A 26,865-nucleotide genomic window follows, 5' to 3' on the forward strand; every position below is an offset into this window, starting at 1 on the left:
ATATTGGTGTTGGAGGAGAGAAAAAGTCACTTTAAGATTTCACCTGCTTTCTAAGTTCAGGGGGAAAATAGCCCTGCACACATGATCCGCAGGTTTCCTGTGGTTTTGAACAATGATTTCTGCACATACTTCAGCTTTCGCACAGCTTGTCTGCCTCTCGTTCCAAAGACACTTCCAACGTAGCTATCGAAGGTGCCAGATTTATGAACTCAGGAAGCAAATGAGCACACAGAACTGAATGGATGAGAACAGAAGTGAAATAGAGTCTGCTTCCTCAAGGGCCTAGTAGCTGATAACGAGCTAGATCAATAAGCAGAAACACTTTGCTATGAACATCTACAGGAAGAGCAATCCTGAGGGAGAAATTATGCCACCATCGGGCTACAGGCCTGGTAATTGATCCTGACGGTAGGTTAAATTTAAAATAAATTTCTACCTCATCGCCCTGTGGAAGAAGAAAAGCGTGATAACACAGCACCCAGAAAATGTGACCTCAGGGCTGTTTGCCCGTGATAAAGGAGCAAAGCCTAGTTTCTCTCCGGGCATCATGGTAAATGTGTTTTCCCATCAGTGCTGTGGTAACACTGTATCCTGTTACTCTGTGAATGCAGTAGGTATGGGCTGTTTTCTTTTTATGTTTTACTCTGTGTCTGTTAAAGAAGTGAAAATAAGCCATTACCCCGTGACTCAGTCGGTGTGGCATAGTGTCGGGTGCTGTATGAGGAGCGTTAGGACTCTCAGCCTACTTACTATCATAACTGAGTGACTTTGGGTGAGTTACCTTATATCCCTGAGCTTCAGTTTCCTCATCTGTAAAAGAGGAATTTATGATATAGCCCTACCGGTATAGTCCTACCTATGGAATTGTGAAAATTAGACCATGTGATGCGTGTATAGTATTCAGAACAGTGCCCAGCATATAATAAATGCTCACTGGATCCATTACTAAAACATGTGAACCAGAAAAGGCACATTGACACTTTTATCAAAATTAGTTCAAAGTAAAAGACCATTTCCTTCCAGTTAATACTGCTTTAAACATACCAGTTTACAGGACGGCTAGTAACCAAGACAAGGAAAGCAGGACCCTGACGGATCACCAGTGATCCACTGACTTATCTTTGAGCAACTCAGTGATCTTTCTTGTCTTAATTTTTCTCCCTTTGCCATGAATGTAATTCAGACTTTCCATTACTTATGTTGTGAGGAAGCATGTAAGGGAAACACACACATATAGTAATGTAGAATCAAAAGAAGCAAGTATCTGTAAAGTGCTTTGCACCACTAAGAAAAAAGCGCCTGTTAAATCCTGTGTTTCTATGTGGACCATTTCTTTTTTCTTCCTCTGCCTTCTGTATACCCTTCATCAGCTCCTCTCTGCTGCTCTAGGAAGCTGTGTTGCTAAAGGCCCGAGGCCTCTGGTAGGGGGGCAGCACCTGGGAGGGGGGGCTTTACTTCCCCAACTGGACCCGCAATGGACTTAAACCCCAGGGCCCTTTATGTGGGCCAGAGGGTAAGAGTGACTTGAGAGTGAGGGAAAGAGAAAAAGATTTTAAAAACCTGGCAGTGCCTTTCAAAAATATCTTATTTTTTTTATTTTTATTTTTTAGTGAATTTTTCACTGGCAATGCTAAATCCAGGCAGAATTCTGGAAGAAGAAATGACTAGGTAATTGGCTAATATATGTATATATCATATGTACTTCTTTATACTGTGCTTTTAAAAAATATTTTATTTGAAAATAATTTCAACCTTATGAAGAGTTATAAGCATGTACAAAGAATCCCTGGATATTCTTTAGCTTTTGTTAGACTCTTTATCCTATTGTTTCCATTTATACCCCCTCCCCTGCCATTTAAAGTAAGCTGCAAGCTTCCTGTATCAGCTGTCTGTGTACACAAGTGGCGGATGCATGTTGATGTATGGCAAAACCAATACAATATTGTAAAGTAAAAAAAAAAAATAAATAATAATAAAAAAATTAAAAAATTAATAAAGTAAGCTGCGCAGGGGCCTTCCCTGGTGGTCCAGCGGTTAAGACTCTGTCCTCCCAATGCAGGAGGCCTGGGTTTGATCCCTGGTCAAGGAAATAGATCCCACATGCTGTTACGAAGACCCAGGGCAGCCAAAAGAATAAATAATTTTTTTAAAAAGTAAGTTGCCCAGAGCATGTTCCTTTACTTATAAATACTTGATTGGTTCCAAGAACAGGGCATTCTCTTCATAACCACAGTACAGCTATCAACCTCAGTACATTTCATATTGATACAGTACTTTGACCCGGTCTACCATCTGAATTCCAGTTTTGTCTGTTGATCTAATACTGTCATTTACGGCATTTTCCCCCTTTCTTCACCTTCTTAATAGAAATCCCCAAAGCCTGTCACATAATGTTTGTGTTTACTTTTCAATTAATGTTGCCGACTTAAGTGAGTGCTGTCTGTTGCCGTAGCGGCCTGAAAGGAAAATATATTTGAGAGTAATGAAATTGAATTTATATTTCTAAAGATACTAACCTCCCTCCAATTTAGTTACGACTACACTCTGAGTTGATTTGAATTCATAACATTTTAGCATTGTTTTTAAAAATTCTTTCAACTTCTGCCAATCAGGAAGAGGGCTTTTTGTTCTCTGTGTAAACAACATGGGAAAAACTTATACTCAGAGCCATTTTGCATGTTCAGCCTATTTATTCCTGTATTTGCAATGTGGTGAAGCTTTTCAGACAGTAAGATATGCAAGTCTAGAATGTGAATTATGGAAGAGTCAAATTGTGTCTACAGATGATCAGTGTAAGTTTAAAAGTGACTCATGAACACCACTGTATGTTTGCAGTTAACCACACAAGTTTATTTTACCTTCGGCTGATAATTCAAGTGGACAGATTGGCCACTGTTCTGTTATAATGTCAGAAAAGAGAAAAAAAAATTGTATGTGTTATAATGTCCTACATGGTCTTTGTGATCTGTCAGTAAGTTTATTAATTTCCAATTCTGCATATTTCTCTTGCAAGCATAAAGACTCTATTTAAAAGAAACTTTTGAATTGTTTTCCAGATATGCATATTATTATTCAGGATTAGGTGCTGGAGTTCTTGTTGCTGCCTATATACAGGTTTCATTTTGGACTTTGGCAGCTGGCCGGCAGATTAAGAAAATTAGGCAAGAGTTTTTTCATGCTATTCTACGACAAGAAATAGGCTGGTTTGACATCAGTGACATCACTGAACTCAATACACGGCTAACAGAGTAAGTATGTTGTTACCTACACGTCCGTAAAGAAATTAACTACTAGCTATGTGCAAACTTGTCAAGGGAAGATTTTAAATGAAAAAAATGTTTGCTCAATTAAACATTTGGTGTGTATTGGGAATAGATGATCTGATAGCCATCTCTAGCAGTTACAGCCTATGCCACAGTGCATTTTCCATACCTGATAGGTTTTTTTTTTTTTTTTCTGGCCTCAGTTATATAAGTAGGTGTATTTGAGTACTGAGCTTACATCCTTTGGGGCTTCCTGGTAGCTCAGACAGTAAAGAATCTGCCTGCAAATGCAGGAGACCCGGGTTCTATCCCTGGGTTGGGAAGATCCCCTGGAGAAGGAGATGGCAACCCACTCTAGTATTCTGGCCTGGAGAATCCCATGGACAGAGGAGCCTAGCAGGATACAGCCCATGGGGTCCCAAAGAGTCAGATGGGACTAACACACACACTCACATCCTTTACTTGTTTCTCTCTCATGGACCTTATCACAGGCCTGACAGATATTAAGATGGCACTCCAGTAAGATGGATGAATGAGTGAATCAGGAATTGAATGAATTCATAAAGAGACTTCTCTTAGTTCTTGTTGACTCTTCACTTATTCAACAAACAATTGAAGGCTTGTTAAACACTGTTCTAGATGTTTGTGATTTAACAGTGAATGAGGCAAAGATCTCTGGCCTCTTGTTGCTTATGTTCCAGCAGTGGGTGATAGATGATTAGCGTTTTCTGGCTGGAGATCCTGGCGAGAGGGTAGTGAGCAAATGTCCAAGAGGAAGGAGGATCAGGGCATTTTGGGCCTGGTTGACCTCCATAGGGACTTCAGATCTGCCACTGGACATTTTTGACCTGAGAAGTAGCATGTTCAGACTTCCATTTCCAAAGGATCACTCTGGCTGCTGCACTGAGAACAGAGTGGGTTAACAGTAGCACCACGGGTAGAAGGAAGGAGCCCTTCCTTATTCCTGCTGCTGCTGCTAAGTCGCTTCAGTCTCTGCGACCCCATAGATGGCACCCCACCAGGCTCCCTGGGATTCTCTGGGCAAGAACACTGGAGTGGGTTGCCATTTCCTTCTCCAATGCGTGAAAGTGAAAAGTGAAAGTGAAGTCACTCAGTCGTGTCCAACTCTTCGTGACGCCATGGACTGCAGCCCACCAGGCTCCTCCACCCATGGGATTTTCCAGGCAAGAGTACTGGAGTGGGTTGCCACTGCCTCCTTATTCCTACTTTCAAACAAATTGAGACATATGTGCAAAATGCTAATCCTTCTCTAATAGGATTAACTAACTGAACAGCATCAACTTTTAATGATACTAACTTCCCAGAAGTGTGAACTAATCCTGAATTTCTTCCTTTGTACAGTTTTTAGGTGGGGAAAGTGTCATTCAAGAGGCTAAGACTGCGAGAGGGGCTTGCAGGCATCTGAACGAGCTTTGCCTGTGTCTGTGTTGGTTAGATGTTTGCTTCACGTTTCTGACTGAAGACCTCCTGCCTGTAACCACTTAGGTGTGATCTTTTTTAGTGACATCTCCAAAATCAGTGAAGGAATTGGTGACAAGGTTGGAATGTTCTTTCAAGCAATAGCCACGTTTTTTGCAGGATTCATAGTGGGGTTTATCAGAGGATGGAAGCTCACTCTTGTGATAATGGCCATCAGCCCTATCCTGGGACTCTCTACAGCTGTTTGGGCAAAGGTATGTGAAACATGGGCATGACCATATGTGTTAACTGACACAGATAGAGTTATCTTCAAGATGCAGGATTCTGGTTACATGTTGTGCAGATCTATGTTAAATGTCATTCGAAACTGCGTGCAGAAGGTTGTGGTTATTATGGTGCTCTAATAGGGAAGATTATTTTTAATGTGATTCAAAATGTCAGATACGGGACTTATCTAGTAGTCCAGTAGTTGAGACTCTGAGTTTCCAATGCAAGGGATGTGGGTGTGATCCCTGGCTAGGGAACTAACATCCCACATGCTGCATGGCCAAAAAACGAAAACATCACAGTTATTGCCTCAATTACAGTTTTTGCACTCTTATTTTTTTTTTACTTGTTTTAAAATCAATAAAATATTATTGATTATTTTTATTTTGTATGATTATTTATTGGCTGCGTCAGGTCTTAGTGGTGGCACATGGGATTTCTGTTGTGCTGCACGGGTTTCTCTAGTTGCGGTGCACAGACTTTTTTTTATAATTGTGGTGGGTAGGCTCAGTTGCTCAGTGGTATGTGAGATCTTAGTTCCCTGATGAGGGGTTGAACCCCTGTTCCCTGCATTGGAAGGCAGATTCTTAACCTCTGGACCATCAGGGAAGTCCCTGCACTGTTGTGATTACCTTGGGTAAATCTCCTGGCATAGTAATTTAAATTACATAAATCTTTATGTCCCTATTTAAGGAAACATAATTTAAAAGTTACATCGCTCAGTTAGTCACTCAGTCGTGTCTGACTCTTTGCGACCCCATGGACTGCAGCCTGCCAGGATCCTCTGTCCTTGGGATTTTCCAGGCAAGAATACTGGAGTGAGTTGCCATTCCCTTCTCCAGGGGATCTTCCTGATCCGGGGATCAAGCCTGGGTCTCTTGCATTGCAGACAGATTCTTTACCATCTGAGCCACCAGGGAAGCCCAATTTAAAAATATAACATAACTTCAAACTATTGCATGAATATCGAACATTTAACTAAGTTTGGATTTGCTGTTTAATTGTGATGGTTACATGGCACTCTGCCAATTTTGTCTTGCAGTAAAATCCACATAACCTGTTCCATTTCAGCCAACACTCCAGGGTTGAGAAATTTTACTGGCAATTTTTGCTCATTTTGGGGTTGATTATTTACTTAATAGACGACTGGCGTCTCTTGTGTTTCGATTCTTCCTTTAGCTTTCTCCTGCAGCGTCTTGTTTAGCCATCTTATCATTCAGTAGACTATCCGTGAGTAGTATCTGGAAATGTGGTTTTCAAAGTGATTAAAAATCATTACACAATAATAATAAGGATGGTGAATCCTTTCCAAGCAGTAAGATTTTAGTTTAGTTTGCAATCAACAGAGAAAAAAAGGTAGTAGATGTGGAACTCAACACTATTACCCAAAACACTATCTAGTGAATTATATGTGCCTTTCTTTTCCTCACTCTGTTACTGAATCAAGTCTAGCTGCTTGAAAAAAATCATTACTTGCAAAAGCTGGTAGAAAGGAAAGTTGCTTTTAATCAGAATGCTGGCAATCTGGGGGAGGTGGTGGACTCAGTGTCCACCAAAAACCTCCAAAGATTCCAAGATCTCCAAAGATTCTGTTACTCATGAAATATTTTAAAGGGGCAAAGGAAAGCATCTCAGTTAATCATCGTAACAGAGGGTCAGAGTCTACAGTACTCCCCATCATGCATACCAATGAGTAGGTGCAACTTCTTGTGATTTTTCTTTAAATGCTATCTCTTTACACAGTTTATTCATGAGATTACTGAAGGGGAAGCTAGGGAAGAGATCTGGTCATTTGTTAATGACTTACTCTTTATTTCTACGTCTTTGATCTATGAAAAGAACCAACAAGTTAGGTGAAGTATTGTGTGATCAAAAGATTTGAAAGGGGGACTTCCCCGGTGGTCCAGTGGCTAATGCCTTCCATTACAAGGGGTGCCATTTCAATCCCTGTTCGGGGAACTAAGGTTCTACATGTGGCCAAAAATTTTTTTAAAAAAGAAATTGTGCTAGGGCTGGAGACAAGCAGAGCATAGGGATGATTTGTTTAAGGTTAGTGGCATGACAGATGAAGACAGAGAAATCAATAGAGAGAAAATAGTAGTAGATGTAGACAGCTTTTTCCTGCCCAGAGCTATTTACAACTTCCCTGGGGAGGAGTTCATTAAGGCAGATCACACCTAGCCTTTGTAGGGGAATGGAAGAAGCTGTTGGATGTGGTACACTGAGTGATGTTTGCTTCATATCTACAGTGTTTGGTAAAGGGCAGTGTTTGGGAAGAAAAAGTAAGTTGAAGAGTTGATCAGAGTGTCTTTTAACTTTTTTCCCTATTTGAAAGTCATGTGTTTGTCTTCTTTCCAGATACTCTCAGCGTTTAGTGACAAAGAACTGGCTGCATACGCAAAAGCAGGTGCCGTGGCGGAAGAAGCTCTGGGGGCCATCAGGACTGTGATCGCTTTTGGGGGCCAGAAGAGAGAGCTGGAGAGGTCAGGAAGGTCCTTTGTCCACTGGCTCAAAGAACTCACTTTTATTACATTTTGCTACTTATTCTTTTGTGGTATGAGGCTACAGTCCATACGGTCACAAAGAGTCAGACACAACTGAAGACACTTACAGCACACAGGCATGCACACGTGTCTACGGCTTTCCTTTGCCTAATATAAACCCCTTACCCACAAAACATATTCACCCTTTATTGATGGCTGGAGGTTGTCAGACTTTACAGCAGGGTTCTGACCATTTTTGGCTACCCTGGCGGCTCAGATGGTAAAGAATCTGCCTACAATGTGGGAGACCTGGGTTCCATCCCTGGGTTGGGAAGATCCCCTGGAGAAGGGAATGGTAACCCACTCCAGTATTCTTGCCTGGAGAATCCCATGGATAGAGGAGCCTGGTGGGCTACGGTCCATGGGGTCGCAAAGAGTTGGATGTGAGTGAGTGACTGACACTTATACTTTCTGAACTTTTTATAGTCCATGGACTTCTTTGAAAGTCTGATGAAATCTATGGACTTCTTCTTAGAATAATGATTTTAAATGCCTAAAACAAAATACATAGGCTTACACAGGAAACCAGTTATAGTGAGGCACAATCATCAAAACATTTTTAAAGTTGTGATACAATAAATCCATGCAAATAGATGGGGAAACAGTGGCTGACTTTATTTTTCTGGGCCCCAAAATCACTGCAGATGGTGATTGCAGCCATGAAATTAAAAGACGCTTACTCCTTGGAAGGAAAGTTATGACCAACCTAGACAGCATATTAAAAAGCAGAGACATTACTTTGCCAACAAAGGCCCATCTAGTCAAGGCTATGGTTTTCCCAGTGGTCATGTATGGATGTGAGAGGTGGACTATAAAGAAAGCTGAGTGCCGAAGAATTGATGCTTTTGAACTGTGGTGTTGGAGAAGACTCTTGAGAGTCCCTTGGACTGCAAGGAGATCCAACCAGTCCATCCTAAAGGAGATCAGTCCTGAGTGTTCATTGGAAGGACTGATGGTGAAGCTGAAACTCCAATACATTGACCACCTGATGCGAAGAGCTGACTCATTTGAAAAGACCCTGATGCTGGGAAAGATTGAGGGCAGGAGGAGAAGGGGACGACAGAGGATGAGGTGGTTGGATGGCATTACCGACTCGATGGACATGGGTTTGGGTGGACTCCGGGAGTTGGTGATGGACAGGGAGGCCTGGTGTGCTGCTATTCATGGGATCACAAAGAGTCGGACATGAATGAGCAACTGAACTGAACTGAACTGAAATCCATGCCTCTATTTTTAACCTATTGAATATCAAGAACTAACTATAGGTCTAATACCTACTGTAATTCCAAGTAGGTCTGTGGGTAAAATGTATTTCAAGATATCTGTAAAAAGTAGAACATGATATGAAAATGATCTGGGATTTCTATTGGCAACACATTCACAGTTACTGCTGACCCTACAGAGGCTTGTTGCCTGCACTGATAATCGAAGGAAATGCTGAATTTTGGTTAGGGGTTAGCAAAGTTAAAAGTGTAAGTTTTTCCCTGGTCAAATTCCTTAACCAGGGATTCCAGGTCGAGTGCCTCTGCTCTAAGGGGAGTTGATAGACAAAAATGTATGGGCCAGAACAAACCCCCTAATAAAGGCTATTCAATTCTCCAACCAGTTTTCTTTAAATAATAACATACCCTAATATAACTGAAGTATGACTCCATGTAAAATATTTTCTTTTGCCATTCTGCGGGACTCCTGATACCCCCAACTCTATGAAAGGGAAATTCTCTGGAAATTCTCCAGCCTTGAAAGCAAAGGTTCCCCACTCCCCTCTTTTTCATTTTCTGTTTTTCTATTCCTTAAGTCCTCTTGACAGCCAACCTGTGCCTGGTTCTCTAACCTCTTCCTTTTTCTCTCTCACTGCTGCTTCCTGCACACAATAGCCCACACACCTCAGGATGTGAGTGTAATCAGTGCCGCTCCATTAGCTGCAAAAGGCAAGCCATCTAAGCGAAGGTAATTACAGCATGTCCATCCTTGTCCCCAGAATCCATGTCATGTTGGGGCTGATATAAACCTCCCTGCCCGCACCTTGCAGCCGGGCCACCTGGGATTCAGCACAGCACTGGGCGTGGGGTGCCAGCTGTCTCCCCAGGGATGCAGCTCTGCTAAGTCAGTGCGTGGCTGAACACTGAGGAAAGAACACTGGAGAGTTAGGTGCTTTAAGTAATTAAAAGATATAATTTTGGGTGGCTGGATGCATTTTAAAAAATGAATAAATTCTCAGCATCTTATTTGGTTAAACTAAAAAAGATATGATGTTGTTTGTTTTTGTTAGAAACATTCTAATGGATGTGATATAAGTTTCATTGTACATCCAGTGCATTTTTTCTTTTGTGACTTTAAGGAGCCAAAATTAAATTTTATACACTCTCTGCATCTAGCATGGAATGAAAGGCTTAACTGAAATTGATGGAAAAATCATTGTTATTTAACAGAACCATTCTAGACATGTGTACCTGTATGTCAAATCCCAGAAGCCAGTAATAATGGATTTTACTTAATATTTAAAATTATGGTTACAATAGAATGAGTGGTATCTAGGAAGAGATTAAATTCTAAAACAAAAGCAATAATAAAAATAGGATTTATCAGATTTTGCCAACTATGTGCCAGCACGGTTCTAACAACTTTCTGACATTGTCTGTCAACCTCACAGTCATCTAGCAAGGTAGGCATTAGTAACTCCATTTTATAACACCATTTGCAGCAATATGGATTGACTTAGAGCATGTCATCCTAAGTGAAGTAAGCCAGACAAAGACAAATATCCTATGATAATACAGAGCCTGGAAAAAATGATACAAGTGAACTTATTTCAAAACAGAAACAGACTCACAGACATAGAAAACAGACTTATGGTTACCAAAAGGAAAAGGAGGGGAGGGGAAATTAGGAGTTTAGGATTAACATATACTCGCTACTCTATAAAACAGGTAAGCAACAAGGACCTACTGTATAGCACAGGGAACTACACTCAATATATTGTAATAATCTGTAAGGTGAAAGAATCTGAAAAAGAATACGTGTGTGTGTGTGTGTGTAGCTGCATCCCTTTGTACATCTGAAACTAACACAACACTGTAAATCAACTGTACTTCAATTTTTAAAAAGTAATTCCATTTTACAAGTGATGCAAGTAAAATCTAAAAAAGTAGAGTAAGAAACTATATCCCATAAGTAGTGACCTCTTTATACCCTATACCCTGGCTTAATCAAAAACAGAACAAAACAGAAACCAAAGCGAAGCAAAAAGGCAAAGACTGGAGTATAAGTACACAAACAGATAGAATTCCCATCCCTTTCCCAATGGGGTAAGGCTTCCCTGGTGGCTCAGATGGTAAAGAATCCGCCTGCAGTGCAGGAGACCCAGGTTCAGTCCTTGGGTCAGGAAGCTCCCCTGGAGGAGGAAATGGCAACCCACTCCAGTACTCTTGCCTGGAGAATCCCACGGACAGAGGAGCCTGGTGGGCTGCAGTCTGTGGGATGGAAAAGAGTCAGACACTACTGAGTGACTAACACTTTCGCTTTCACCCAGTGGGACAGCAGAGAAGATAAATTAGCCTGTCTTGAGAATATAACTGCTTTAAGAGTCCCAAATAGTGTTTGCAGTTTACATTTTGGTGTCACTCCTGGTGGGCTTGGTTTCTCTTCTTCCTCCTTAACCTTGACTTGTGATGCTGGCCATGAAGGTTGATGGTGAGGTTCTCCCAGGGTTGGGAGTTCAGTCCTGGATCAGCTATGGGAACATTGCTGGGACTTGTGGGGACTGAGGGAGATGGGTCCAGGCCAGTAGAGAAAAGGCTCAGATGGGATCTGGTCCAGGCTGACCCTGCATTGGTTCAGTTCCTGGGAAGCTGGGTGTCTCCATGGGTTTCTTGGTTGATGGTTTTTGTCCCTTAAACTTCTAGCTGTCCAGGAGGGGTATATTGCTAAGATTATGTATTCTCGGGTTCAATCCCTTGGTTGGGAAGATCTCCTGGAGAAGGAAATGACAATCCACTCCAGTATTCTTGCCTGGAGAATTCCACGGATGGTGGAACCTGTTAGGGTACAGTCCATGGGGTCACAATGAGTAAGACATGACTGAGCAACTTCACTTTCACTTTCATGGATTCTTACTATCATATTTCCCCCTTCATTTTCTGGTAGGTATCAGAAACATCTAGAAAATGCCAAAAGGATTGGAATTAAAAAAGCTATTTCAGCAAACATTTCTATGGGCACTGCCTTCCTGCTAATATATGCATCGTATGCACTGGCCTTCTGGTATGGATCCACTCTAGTTATAGCCAAAGAATACACTATTGGAAATGCAATTACAGTAAGTTGTTTTCCTAATATTTGTGACAAATCTGAAAAATTGTTTATCTATCTACCTCTTCTTTCATTTTCCTCCTTTTTGAAGGATGAACCATGCTTCTAACCTTTTTACTTATGGCATATCTTTGCTCAGTCCTGTGGGCAGAGCCGGGCTTCTAGAATACACAGAGCATCACAAGTGGTTAGACCAATTGAGAAACATATGGAGCATATAAAGAAAGATGGAAAGAATTTATTAATGAACAAATATCAATTGGTACCATCTTCATTGTGCCTGTGATTTTCATTACATAAAAAAGTAGACATTATTATACATAGGTCATACTATGAAAGAACATTGAATTTGTATCATATTGGCTATCCAAATACAAGATGAAAAGTGATTTTAGTCTTTTTTTCTTTTACAAAATGAAAATAGGTTCATTTTATGATTAGAAAAATTATACATACTAGTTATACAAAAGATTAGAATACTTTTAAAAATTAGAAATTACTTACAATTAGAATTACTTATCTAAAAATCCATATACACTTAATGATAACTTTTGGTGTTTATCTTCCAGATTATTTTCTGTATATGGGTTTTTTTCTCTTGAAACCTAAATTACATTATGCATATCTTTTTGTAAATTTTTTTTATAAACTAGCAACATATTGCGACCTTCTTTCCATGTCAGTGATGGTCAGGACAACACGTAACCATTCAACTAGCCATGTTTTAAAACCTGCACTTGCCTGTCTTTCTAAACAGAGGACATGGAACACAGTTTGACCCCTTGATGATGACTTAAGGGCATTATGGAAATTTATCATTTCAGAATGTTCTCTAGAGTGGTACCTTCAGAACCCCATTGAAGTGTTGAGGGCTGTTTGGCTGGATGAGGTTTCATCACTGCAGAGTCTGTTTTTTCTCATGTTGGTCCCCTCTCCTTGTCAGCTTAGAAGCACTCCGCCTCTCTTTACGTCCTCATTTGCTAAATTTTACAAAGCGGGGAGATTGAGAATGACTCTGGCATTCATCCTCTCTGGCCTGGTCTCCCCATTTGTTGGGTGTAGACAGTGACTTCTCCCAAATAGGGGAGCAGAGTGACTCCCATGATGCAGGGAGCCCAGTGATGGCCTCTTCATAAAGACCAAGAACTCGAGTGTGTTAACTTTCTAGCATTGCTTCTGGTAGGGACTTTTTTTGCTCTTGCTGGTCCTTCTCTGTATTGCAGATAGTAGATAGATATTTGAGTTCTGGTATGTTAAGCATTATTGTTATTTGTCATCTTCTGAGAAAAGCCAAACTATAAGTAGATGTTTCACCATGCCCAGAGAGAAAGGAGTCATTTCTCTTCATTTAGGTTTTTCTCAGTTAATGTATGCTAATAACCTGGATTCCTGAAACTACGGTCTTGACTTTTCTGTATCAATTTGTTTTCCTAGTGAAAAAAAAAATGAAGGGAAATGTGTTAAGTTTGTGTGCTATAGTACAGACTAATTGTGTAAAGGAATTATTAATTAATGCACACAGATGTGATTTATAATGCATGAACTGTTACTTTTTAATGTTAAAAATCTTATCAAAATGTGTGTGTGTATATATATATACATATACATATATATATATAAAACATGGCACTTTTTAAGGAAAGTTATATGGGGCCAGAATCTACCTTGTTTCATTTTGAACATTGTGTGTAATTCCATGCATAGTTAGAGAAAATAATTTAGTACTGAATAATACTGACAGAAAATATTTTCCTCTGGTGGCAATGGCTTCAGAATCAAGGCAACAGATTTGAAAAATCTTTGTCATTTTGTCTAAGCCCAGGAGAAGAACAACCAATAGTTTGACAAGATAGATGAAAAAATATTTTTGAGGTTGAAGAAACCCATTTGTGCAACAAAATTTACCTTGTAAATTTTGCTCTTGTGCTGAAAAAAATTTTCAAGGGATTGACCTAATCTTGACGCTTTGGTGGCCTGTGTTCCAAACACATGTGTGTGAGATGACAGTGGACACTGGAATGGGACATGTGACTTTCCCTTGTGTTCTTTTGCTCAGGTCTTTTTCTCAATACTGATCGGCGCCTTCAGCATTGGACAGGCCGCTCCCTGTATTGATGCTTTTGCCAATGCGAGAGGAGCAGCATATGCAATCTTTGCTATTATTGATAGCGTGAGTCATTTATTATTTTTAATGCTGAAAAATTTTTTGAGGCCTGGATAATTAAATCTGGCTTTATGTTAAATGTCCTGTAAAAATTAAGTAACATGAAAAACTTCTGCTTATTAATGAATAAAAGCAAATGCCTCTTTTGAATATTTGTGAAAGTTTGAAAAAAATACCTCTTTTTCAAGGTTAATTATTTGCATTATATTCTGAGTCTGAGAACTCACAGGATCCCAAGATCAGTAATCAAAACCAGCTCTAAATGATGAGGAAACTTTTTTTGGTTAAGCCTACACTTGACTATTTGTAACATTCACACTGGTTCCAAATTAAAGAATCAATACAAAATAATAATAAAGAATAGAAATGGGATTTCAAGTGAGGAATAAATGAGGTTAGGAGTGCTTATTACTGTGCCTGCCTCAAGTTAGGGTTTAATAAATTTAAGTTTTGAGTTAGCCAATTGGGGAATAAAAGGCAGAAAGTGCTAAGAACTTTAATAAAGGAGAACAGGTTTGTTTTTTTTTTAAAAAAAAAAAAAGAATTCTCTCTCCAATAAACTTTATTTTAAAGAAAAAATATTTCTGAATGTTTATCTTTAATCAAATAGCACTGATCTCATTTGGGAAAGTGCATCTGAACTAGTGTGTTATTATTAGAGTTCAAAGCAAAGATGTTTGTCTTCCTAGTTTTTCTCCTTTTCTCTTTCATTTTGTAGCCAGACTGAGAACATTATGCTTTGTAGACAGGATGAGTGGATGGAAAAATGATTGGTGGACCAAAATTGATAGTATGTTTTGCTGTGGGTTTCCCTCTCTCAAAAAAAAAAAAAATGATCACTGTATATATGATATAATTTTGAATCAATTGTATTGCATAAGTTATCCTGACTGAAGTGAAATAAAGAAAATCATTTTGACACATTAAAGGTGGTCTCTGCATTTACACAGAGAAAATGTTAACTAGCTAACTGAAATGTAATTGTCTAGTCCAAGCAATTGCTGTTTCATTAATCTAAGTCATGAGAAAATTGGTCAGCTTCTGCATATATTGAAAATTTACATCATTCCAAACTAACTTGTCCCTAATTTTCTCAATCTAGTCCATCACACTTATTGTTTAGGAATAAGCTAATTTTCACTAAATGCTGAAATACGTGGATATATCAATTATAGTATATTTTGTAATTGCAGTTGTAGGAATGTACATTTACAAAATTTATGAGGATATGCCAGAAACTTAAAGTGAAATATCATATGAAATGAAAATAATATATCCCTTATGTACTTTTTAAGAGAAACCTATTTTCAGAGAAGGAATACTTCCTTATACACATAAACACAAACATACAGACACACACACACACACACACACACACATACAGTCTTCAACTTGGGTTCTGACTCACATGAAGGGAATTATGCTTTTCTGGGTCCTGTTTTTGGCATTGCTGAGGCCTATTCCTTAAAAATGCAATTGTTTGTCCTATGATGGAATAGCCATTGAATTTTGTTTTGTTTAGGACCCTAAAATTGACAGTTTTTCAGAGAGAGGACACAAACCAGACAACATCAAAGGGAATTTGGAGTTCAGAGATGTTCATTTCTCTTATCCTGCTCGGCCTGATGTCCAGGTATTATAAGTTATATTTATAGGAATTCCTAATTTAGATTGATTGTTTAATCATCTTCAGGAATCCACAGTCTCTATTATTTTGATATGTATGTGCCTTTTCCTTTGGGGGTTATAGTCCCTTATTTAATACTATTTTTCCAAATTTAAAATTGAGTCAGATTACTTCTCTTTCACGCTTTTGATGTGAAGTGCACTCTTTTTCTCTTCCCTTAAAGATCTTGAAGGGCCTCAACCTGAAGGTAGAGAGCGGGCAGACGGTGGCCCTGGTTGGGAACAGCGGCTGTGGGAAGAGCACAGTAGTCCAGCTGGTGCAGAGGCTGTATGACCCTGATGTGGGGAGTGTAAGTGGGAAGAACCCCGCTCTTCAAAATGGGAAGCTGGGTATCAAATAGCCCTTAGAAAAATTTTTTGGTAACATATTTGCACGTGAATCCAATTTTGGTTAAAAAAAGAAAAAGGCTATGGAATTGCAATGCATCTGGATAAGATCTTCAAACCCTTGGGATATTTTGACAAATGCAGTCAAGATGATAAAATTCAAAGAAGCTAGACAATGCTCTCCTCTGTTCCAACTAAGCTTTTCATAATCTACTATGTCACTGGAAAATAGTCGTCCAAACCACCGAGAGGATTATTTTTAATGACTTACTGAGTTTGGTTAAAAATGTTCCACATTAGTAATTGTCAATAAGCTTGTGTTCGGGGTCACAAGGAATCTTAGGACAGTAATTAAATTCATCAAAGACAGTTGAGTTTTCTTCAGTGTTGGAATATCTGAAGGGGAAAGTGGAACAGTCTCCATGAAACTGGGGACGTGAGAAACAGTAACGGCCTAGGGTATAGTTTTTTGATCTTTTAAAATTTTTATTATAAATTGAAGCTTACCGAAAAGTTGCAAGTAAGGAACTCACATATACTCTTCACCCAGATTTATTCATTGTTTTTATTTTGACCTACTTGCCTTATTATCATCTCTTTCTTACTGCATGTTTGTGTGTATGTATAAGACACACCACAAACATACATACCGGTTATTTTCTGAACCATTGAGAGTAAGTTAAAGATGTTATGGCCCCCTGACCCTTACATACATTAGAATATAATTTCTTTTTTTTTTAATGTTATCGGATTATAGGTTGTTTTACAATGTTGTATTCGTTTCAGGCGTATAGCAAAGCAGAATGTATTTTCTGAGAAGACAACATTCTCTTACTTAATCACAAAACAATTATCAAAATCAGTAAATTTAACATTAATACAATAGGGGCCCACAGTAAATATTCAAATTTCCTCAGTTGTACTGACTTGAGAACATTGAGTTTACCTGACATTGAAATGTAGTATAATTATGAAAACAGAAGTTTACAAGTTACACAGAAAAACAAAAAAACACAAAAAGGCATTAATATAGGACAGAGATTCTAGGATATGTGAATTATTCACTTTCTTTAATAAAATTAACAAAATTTCTTTGAAAAATCTGATACACCAAGTAGGAACATGGGCCCCTTCTCATTTCCTAAAGCAAACTCTAGGTTGGTTGAAGTATAAACACTTTTCTTCATTTTTAAAAAAGAACCTAGTAAATACTTACATTGAGGATAAGCATTTCAAAACATATTATTTTAAAAATTACTATTGGAGTAATACATTTTTAAAAGAAAATACATGTCAGGAAAAAAGTCTTCAGAAATTCTGTAACTCAGAGATATTCACTGTTCACATTGTGATTTAAGTTTGCTTACTGCTGAAATAATGGAAAAAATGCCCAGTGATACAGCTGATTGATTCAATTTTTCCTTAAACCTCTCTTCAATAAAAATCAGTAAAGCTATAGTTTAAGAAAGAAAGAAATTGGAATGAAAAATTTATGATATATGATAAAACTATTATATTACTATTTTATAAATTAATATGAATCTATCAGAGGCTATGAACATGCACATCTTTTGAGAATAAATGTAGATTTGTAAAAAAGAGTCAAGAAATGCTCAATTTCACTTATATATGAATTATATATAAGCTACACCATACAATTATTAATTAGAAAAGACAGATTAATATGATAAAAGCCAGTAAATTACAGTGAAGCAAATATATATTTATATATTCCTGCTGCCACTGTGAATTATTAAAAATCTTTTTAAAGAGTTTGTTCAACCTTTATTCAGCAAATAATAAATACCCAAAATTTGCCAGTTATTGTATGAGTTAAGCAATTATTACTGGAGAAGAAAAAATAAAACATACTCTTCAGTCTGGTAATTCTGTCCTTCTACTATGATTGTCCTTCAGTGTTCTTTGCACGAAGCCAAATATTCAGCAGGTGGGAAATGCTGAAGTACATTATGGTATTGATATATTATGTAGAGTAAAACATCATAATGCCATCAAAGTGATATGTAGACTAGGTAGGCAAATGGACAGTTAATTCAGATTTAATAATGGTAAGCAAAATTCATAGTTATGCCAAAATACATAACTCAATATATAATCATTTATGGAGAATATTCCATCCATGAAAAACAGTATACATAAGATAATAAAATCAAAAGAGAGAAAAGACTTTATTTTTAGCCTTGTACATTGCTCTTTATTTCCAATTCCCATTTCTAACCACTGCTGCTGCTGCTGCTGCTAAATCACTTCAGTTGTGTCCAACTCTGTGCGACCCCATAGATGGTAGCCACCAGGCTGCCACGTCCCTGGGATTCTCCAGGCAAGAACACTGGAGTGGGCTGCCATTTCCTTCTCCAATGCATGAAAGTGAAAAGTGAAAGTGAAGTCGCTCAGTTGTGTCCGACTCTTAGCGACCCCATGGACTGCAGCCCACCAGGCTCCTCCATCCATGGGATTTTCCAGGCAAGAGTACTGGAGTGGGGTGCCATTGCCTTCTCTGTCTAAACCACTGAAATAAGTTAAACATTAGCTAAGGTTTTTTGTTTTTTTGTTTTGCCTTGTCAGCAAACAGATTTTATTGAGCTATATTCTAAAAATAATATGTAAAGTTCTGATAAGGATTATTTAAAAGATGGTTTTACCAGTGTTGCTGCTGCTGCTAAGTTGCTTCTCCAATGAATGAAAGTAAAAAGTGAAAGTGAAGTCGCTCAGTAGTGTCCGACTCTTAGTGACCCCATGGACTGCAGCCTACCAGGCTCCTCCGTCCATGGGATTTTCCAGGCAAGAGTGGGGTGCCATTGCCTTCTCCGTACCAATGTTGAAAACACCCCAATTAAACTAATAGATTCCAAAGTATAAATTGAATGGTAATAATTTAAATAAAAGAATAAAGCATTCAAAATATAAGATCTTTATAAACACAGCAAGCAGAAATAGCTGATAATCCCATTAAAGTGTCTTTTAAAAGAATAAAGATATAAATTACTGCTGCTGACTTTTAATATTATGTGAGTGCTAATGAAGAAACTTTATTAGCAGGAATTCCCTGGCCGTCCAGTGGTTATCACTCAGCACTTTGACTGCAGTGGGCCTGGATTTGATTCCTTGCTTGAGAACCAGGATCACGCCAGCCAAGTGGCATGGCCAAAAAAAGGAAAGAAAAACTTTTATTAGCACCATTTTATTTACATGTCGTGTGGTAAAATAATAAATAGCTCACTCAGTTTGTATGGATCCATTGCATTTATTGTTATTTTTTTTTTTAATTGGTGGATAATTCCTTTACAATGGTGTCTTGGTTTCTGCTGTACAACTTGAATCACATATTAGCTAAGGCTTTTTTGGTAACAAATGCTTTCAATGTCAAATGGTTTAAAATATTTAATGGAAGTATCTTGTTTCTTCAGATTATCATCGATGGGCAGGATATTAGGACATTTAATGTAAAGTATCTGAGGGAAATAATTGGAGTGGTGAGTCAGGAGCCAGTGCTCTTTGCTACCACCATTGCTGAAAATATCCGTTACGGCCGTGGAAATGTCACCATGGATGAAATAAAGCAAGCTGTGAAGGAAGCCAACGCCTATGAGTTTATCATGAGGTTACCACAGGTAAAGCCTCTGTTAATTTAAGTGCCCTCGAACTTCATGCCACCGAGTTCTTTCTTCAAAGTTTAAGCTAATAATGTTTGAGGTTCCAGGTTGTCCAACTTTGCTAGGTAAGTCCCTTGAATTATCCATTTGGAGGGCAAGGAGTGTAGCTTGGTACAATGACTCATAGGAAATTTTATACAGAGTTTGTGTTAGTTTTTTAGAATGTGAAATGATTTATTATGATTTGTGACTCATTACGCTAGTCAAAATGAAGCACCCTGTTGTCTTCCATGAATTCCTAGACTCCATAGCTTTTTCTATTTGAAATATTTCAAGAGCTCTACCACGCTTTCTGTTGTAGAAATTTGACACCCTGGTTGGAGAGAGAGGAGCCCAGCTGAGCGGTGGACAGAAGCAGAGAATCGCCATCGCCCGGGCCCTGGTTCGCAACCCCAAGATCCTCCTGCTGGACGAGGCCACCTCAGCGCTGGACACGGAGAGTGAAGCCGAGGTTCAGGCGGCCCTGGATAAGGTCAGTGGGTCCTCAACGCCTGAAGGACCAGCCAACTGAAACTGTATTGAAATTCTTACCAGGGCTTTGCGAGCCTAGGCTGAAAAACATGGACCTGAGAGTAGATGCAGCTCTCCCATGGGCTTTTTTCTAACGTGTTACTCCATGTGGAGTGCAGTCGGTTAACAATGTTGTGGTAGGTTCAGGTGCGCAGCAGAGCGACTCAGAACTTATGTATCCATGCATCCATTCTCCCCCAAACTCGCCTCCCATCCAGGCTGCCACATGACACTGAGCAGAGTTCCCTGTGCTATACAGTGGGCTGGTTATCCATTTTAAATGCAGCAGTGTGTACAGGTCAGTGCCATGGGGCTTTCTTTCAGGGCACATTGCAGAGAGACGTGGGCAGCCCATTTGCTGGCTTGCTTTCTTGGACCAAGATGCAGTTATCCCCCGGTCCAGGCCTGTGCAGTGAACTGCTTAGCTTTGGGGGTTTTGTTTGTTTTTTTACATATAGGTTAGGACTTTGATCAAAAGTTCTTACGGTAAAACGTACAAAGAAAATTCTGATTACTTACCCAGTGGTCTATCTGAAAAGCAGTTCAAAATACTTGCCTTATTTTGTAGCAGTACATCATCTTTATCTGTTCATAAAAGTGAATGAGTGATTCTCTGGAAATAAAGTTCAATTTTTGTGTTTCTTTAAGCATATAAATAAGGAATATATTTCAAGGCCGCTGAACTCATGGGCCTGGCTCAGTGTTTCTAAATCTCTCACTATCGTCTTTACTAAGCTGAAGCTTCGCAGCATGAACCTTATCTTGAGACACTTTCAAGGTTAGTGCTGATGTCATCTGTCATAACAACACAGTATAAAAACTGGAGTCAGATGACACTATGTAAATAGATTTCAAACACATAAATATCATAAACATTTTTGACTTCATAAAGTTTAGTAATAAAATGTGCAAATTACTTAACAGTCTATCCAAATTGCCTCTTGAAATTTTGTTTTTCTGAATTGACCTACTTTATTTTTCAGTTTTTATTGAAATATAGTTGGTTTACAATGTGGCATTAGTTTCAGGTGTACAGCAAAATGATTCAGTCGTACATATATATGTGTGTGTATATATATTATATATCAGATATATATATATATGTCCTCTTGAAATTATACAGATGAGCTGTATAACCTTATTTTCTCAGGAAAATGTATACTTGAATCCTAAGTAAACACAACTGCCTTGTGTGCTATAAACTGTAGTTAATTCAGGCTTTGTGGTTTATCATGTTAACATTTTGGCTTATTTTATATAATGGAATTTAATAATTAATGAGAAAATATGATATTCTCTCATTATGAGAGAATATGATATAAGAGAATTATGAGAGAATATGATATTCTCTCATAAATTATTCCTCATAAATTTTTGTACTGAATTACCCTGCTTTCATGTATATTAAGTCTCAAGGAACCAAAATATAATACATAGGGGACTTATATTTGGTTGGTTAATTAGAAGTGACTTAAATCAGGAAATCATAAAAACAAATACATGCATTCATTAAATACTTGATTTAAAATGTGTCAGAATAGATTTTTTTAGCATACAGTTACGTACGATAAGAGAGATTTATGGAACAAAGTCCTAGTCGGCCCTAGGACACAGGTCCTAAAACTTTCTAGGGTGTGTACATTCAGGACAGTAGCCCTTGCTGTGCTAAACAAACAGAATTACTGACAAGTTTTTTCATGATGTGAATTCTGTCAGCAAAAGTTGTATCCTTGCAAGTTTTAATTCATATTTGGATACATTACTTCTTTGAATTTTAGCAATTTGTGTTGGCAGACACAGAAGCTATAAGGCCTCTTGAAGTCTATGCTTCGGACATTGAACAAGCATTCATTCCTTCACAGCTTTTGCTCAAAACTAGTCACATGGCCTGCCCAAATTTGAGGAGGTGGAAAAATACAGTCCATCTCTGAAGGGAATAGCCCTAAAGTGTTTGTTGCCAATTTTTATCTACCATAGTTGCTACAGATGGTTTATAATTTACCGAATCGACTCCATACATTGCAAGATAACTGATATGTTTTTCAGACAATAAACTATGTCTTGAAGAGGGAAGTCCTTCATTATTGCATTCTCCCCAGTGATACTGGTCAGTCAGTTGGCTGGTCCACCTGGTTAAAAACCAACTGTCTTAACAATGAAAGTTGAGTTCTGTAATTCTCTGTCCTTGAGGAGCATAAGGATGTAACACTGTTACTGTTTTTCCTCTCTGATTACCTAGCCTGGAAGCAGAACATTTTCCTTCTGTAGCCCCTTTCCACATTCATGACTGTCTCTTGTCCGGCACCATGCTGTTGTACTTAGCTATTTATTTATATGCTTTCTCTCTCTCTCCCCTGAGAGGCAGAACTAACAAAAGGCTCATGTTTACTCTATAACACCCACTCCAGTGCCTGCACATAGTAAAGCCTGAATAAATTTTTACTGAATTGATTTCCATGGTCTAGCTCATTGAATAATGCAGTTCTACATTAGAAAAAAATAATTAATGACCATATCCGCTTTTGGCTCAATAGATAGCAACTGTTCTTCAAAATAAATAATAGGTTTTTCAGTATAAAATCTTAAAGAAGACTAGAAAAGCAGACTTGATATTTTGATTTTTTAAAGAAAGTCAATAATCAAAAAGTTTTATACCTATGTCCCTCTTCTACTTATAGTGTTTCCATACTGGAGGGGCAGGAAAAGAATGAAAATAGTGATTTAATGAAATGATCCCTGTAAGTTTCCATTTGTGCTTCCCCCCCCCCCGCCAGAAGTCAAGAAGCCTAATAGATGAGCGCTTCCTCTGTTTGGGCCTACCTTTCATTCCTGTGCTGTGAGCTTAATCACACAGTCATGTCCAGCTCTCTGTGACCCCAGGCACTGCAGCCCGCCAAGCCCCTCTGTCTGTGGGATTCTCCAGGCAGGAATACTGGAGGGGGTTGCCAAGCTGTCCTCCAGGAGATCTTCCCAACCCAGGGATCGAACCCAGGTTTCCCGCGTTGCAATGGGATTCTTCACCATCAGAGCCACCAGGGAAGCCCACCTGCACATCCAAAATTAGAAGTTTCAAATTTAATAGTTGTTCTCCTTGAATCCAGGATATTTGTTTGCCAGTGTCTTGTCATCGTGGGGGTGTTTGAAAATACCCTTTTGTGTCAAATCTCCTCTACCGTAGCCAAAATTCTTTGGTCAAGGGTGACAGTGGCCAACTTTGAAATTCACAAATACATACTTTGTTGCTCCTGCACACCAGTCATGTACTCACGAGTCTGACTCCCAATTCCTTTGTTTTTAAAGTTGACATAGCATTAACCTATTGTTATCATAATGATAAACCCAGCCACTGTTAGCAGTTACTCATCACTGTTAGTGTATAATTAGATTGATCAAATTATTTCCTATATACCTTATCATACATGGACAAAGCTGTGCAACTTCCTTATTAGTATATCAGTAAAGATTTATGAAGGTTTCTTTGGGGCCCAATTGCTAAAAATCAAAGAACAGTCTTAAATGTTGTCCAGTAGACTTATGCTCTAGTCTCTGTCTTTTTATGCTCTCATGTGTGTTAGTGTGTGCACACACGTGTTAGTCACTCAGTTGTGTCTGACTCTGCAACCCCTGGTAGCTCAGATGGTAAAGGGTCTGCCTACAATGCAGGAGACCCAGGTTCGATCCCTGGGTCAGGAAGATCCCCTGCAGAAGGAAATGGCACCCCACTCCAGTACTCTGGCCTGGAAAATCCCATGGACTGAGGAGCCTGGTAGGCTACAGTCCATGGGGTCGCAATGAGTCGGACACGACTGAGTGACTTCACTTCATACTTCATACTTCGTACTTCTGCAACCCCATCAATGGTAACCCCCCAGGCTCCTCTGTCCCTGGGATTTTCCAGGCAAGAATACTGGAGGGGGTTGCCATTTCCTTCTCCAGGGCATCTTCCTAACCCAGGGATCAAACCTGGGTTTCCCCCATTGCTGGCAGATTCTTTACCATCTGAGCTACTAGGCTGTTTTATATTTTTTGAAACATAATTGATTAATCTGATTATTAGTATAAGGCCTGAAGAAGAAAGACCACATTATTTTTTTTTCCAGGTGGCTACACAATTGACTCAGTACCATTAATCACATAGTCTACTTTTTCTCAACTGATAGACAATGCATATTTATCACACACTAATTCTTTAAAATGTATGTCTATTCTGGACTCTCTGTATGGTTCTGTTTATCAAATTTTCTGTTTATGTGATAGCTTCCCCTGGATTTTATTGTTTTAATTGCTGTAGCTTTTTATGTTTTAGTATCTAGTGGAGATATTACCCAGATACTTATTAACTTTTTCAGAATTTTTGTGAATGCTCTTTTTAAAAAGATTGATGAATCTTTTAAAAAGATTCATATACCATGAAGTTCACCCATTTTAAATGCACAGTTCATCGGTTTTTAGTATTAATATATTCACAAGATTTTACAACCATTTGCATGATCTCACTGCAAAATATTTTCATCATTCCAAAAAAAAAAAAAACAAACCCTTGTACCCCATAGTACTCACTCTCTATTCTACTCTCACCCTTGAGCTTGGCAACTACTAATCTTTCTCTCTCTCTGGATTTTCCCATTCTGGACATTTCCTATAAATAGAATCATACAAGGCATGGTCTGTTTTAACTGACTTCTTTAACTTAGCGTCATATTTTTAAGGTCCATCCATATTGAAACACGTATCAGAATCTCATTTCTTTTCCTGGCCCAGTGCTATTCCATTGTATGGATATACCACCTTTTGTTTCTCTTTTGATCAACTGAACATTTGGATTGTTCTCACTTTTTGGCTATTATGAATCTAGCCTCGCATTTTTATGTTTTTAACTGCTTAGGTGATTTGGGCCACACCCTAAATACCATGCTAACAATGTGGTTTTATTGCCTCAGAGTAGGTAGGTAGTGGTCTTAAGAAGTTGTTAGTCTAATAGGGTAATGAATATTAAAAAGAATAACTATTGTTAATGACGTAACGTGAATAATTTGATGGACATTTTCCAGCCCATTCATTAACCCATCAAGCTAAGGACATGTGAGCTCACTGAACTACTTAGGGGGTGATTTGTAGATTTCAGTATCCATAAAAACCACCCAAAGTATTTGTTAAAAATCACAGTTACTGGCCCCACTCCAGAGTTTGTGATTGAGATGGTCTTTGAACCATAACTTAAACCATCCAGACCTCAGGATATGTTTTCGCCTAAGGTACCTGCACGTAGTCCATCAGAATTACAATCACAGTAATTACAGAATTTCAGGCACTTCAGAAGAAATCATACAGAAGTGCTCTGGAGAAGGCCTTATGTGGCAACAACTTCTGAACATGCTTCTGCTAAAGTCTTTAGCATATCGTATAACTCAGAAGCAGGGCTCCTCACGATGGTATGAAAACATTAGAAAAGCTCCGGAGTTCTCCATCTTCATCCTGGGGGATTGGCCTCCTGTCTGGTCCAGAATTTAAGTCCCTTGTGTCCATTCACATGTGAGTGATGCCTTTGTGCCCTGATCACACAGGGATGGTGAGCTGCTCTCCATCAACCACAGACACCCCCGTCTGCCTGCTTCATTGTGTGTTAATCAACAGTGCAAGGACGGTGTAACCCTGCTCCCCTTCATGCCTGTCCTTTTCCCCTCTAGGCCAGGGAAGGCCGGACCACCATAGTGATAGCTCACCGACTGTCTACAATCCGAAATGCAGATGTCATCGCTGGGTTTGACGATGGAGTCATTGTGGAGCAAGGAAGCCACGGAGAACTAATGAAGAAGGAAGGGGTATACTTCAGGCTTGTAAACACGCAGGTATCTGCTTCTTGGGAAGTTTTTCTGTTGTTTTTTCCTTAATATAATATTCTTTCTTTATTAAAATATCAAATAGCTAATGCTGTACTGAGAAATCAGAAGTATCAGAAAGATGCCACGCATACATCTGAGACTTTAATTCACAGTCGTTGAAAGAATCTTGAAAGAGAAAGGTGGGGAGGGGGGGAAATAAAAGACAAGGCCAAAAACATTTTGAACTTGTTGTTTAGGACAGTGATTCTTAATTGCCTGTTCAAACTAATGGGTCCTTCCCCCAGTAGATTAGGGATGTTCAGAGTGGTGGTCGGGGTAAGAGGCTGATGCTAGGTAGTTGGGAGAGGTCCTATGAGACCTTAAAATACTTCCCAGATCATCCTAATGAAGCCAACAGCAAGATTCATGGCTCTTGGAAGTGAATAGTTCAGTGTTTTGTTTTTTGTTTTTGGCTTGCGAGATCCTAGTTCCCTGACTGGGGATCAAACCCTGGGCCCACAGGAGTGAAAGTGCCAAGTCTTAACCTCTGGGCCTCCAGGGAATTCCTGAGTTTGGTTTTCCTTTAAAACAACAATAACAACTACTCACTCTGTTTCCTACAGCGGGTTCTATTGATAATTATTGATTTGCCTTATTATTGAAATTAGTCACGAGCAATTTTTCAAAATAAATAACCGAAAAATATTTATCCTGTAAACACAATTCTTCTATTTGTAAAAGTTTATACATTTGCTTTGATAACTATAATATGTACATATTTTTGTTATTTTTCTTCACATTTCAAATACACACACTCCAAATACTATCATTTTATATGTCCTCAGCAGTAATTACATT

At 38.8% G+C, this 26,865-nt stretch overlaps 1 protein-coding gene across 4 annotated transcripts in view; it reads left to right on the forward strand.

Moving 5' to 3' along the window:
* The window catches only part of LOC133245960 (phosphatidylcholine translocator ABCB4), a 72,689-nt gene that overhangs the window by 11,964 nt on the left and 33,860 nt on the right, over window positions 1-26,865 (forward strand). For 3 of the 4 annotated variants that reach the window (XM_061413737.1, XM_061413735.1, XM_061413736.1), the window contains 11 exons: window positions 1,611-1,668; window positions 3,057-3,248; window positions 4,786-4,957; window positions 7,329-7,453; window positions 11,660-11,831; window positions 13,881-13,994; window positions 15,511-15,621; window positions 15,839-15,964; window positions 19,430-19,633; window positions 19,977-20,147; window positions 25,873-26,034. In XM_061413737.1, the coding sequence (XP_061269721.1) occupies window positions 1,611-1,668; window positions 3,057-3,248; window positions 4,786-4,957; window positions 7,329-7,453; window positions 11,660-11,831; window positions 13,881-13,994; window positions 15,511-15,621; window positions 15,839-15,964; window positions 19,430-19,633; window positions 19,977-20,147; window positions 25,873-26,034 (1,607 nt within the window). Of the gene's footprint in view, window positions 1-1,610; window positions 1,669-3,056; window positions 3,249-4,785; window positions 4,958-7,328; window positions 7,454-11,659; window positions 11,832-13,880; window positions 13,995-15,510; window positions 15,622-15,838; window positions 15,965-19,429; window positions 19,634-19,976; window positions 20,148-25,872; window positions 26,035-26,865 lie in introns of those variants that run through there. The other variant, XM_061413738.1, reaches the window with a different exon arrangement.

This window comes from Bos javanicus, chromosome 4 (genome assembly GCF_032452875.1).
Source record: "Bos javanicus breed banteng chromosome 4, ARS-OSU_banteng_1.0, whole genome shotgun sequence".
NCBI lineage: Eukaryota > Metazoa > Chordata > Mammalia > Artiodactyla > Bovidae > Bos > Bos javanicus.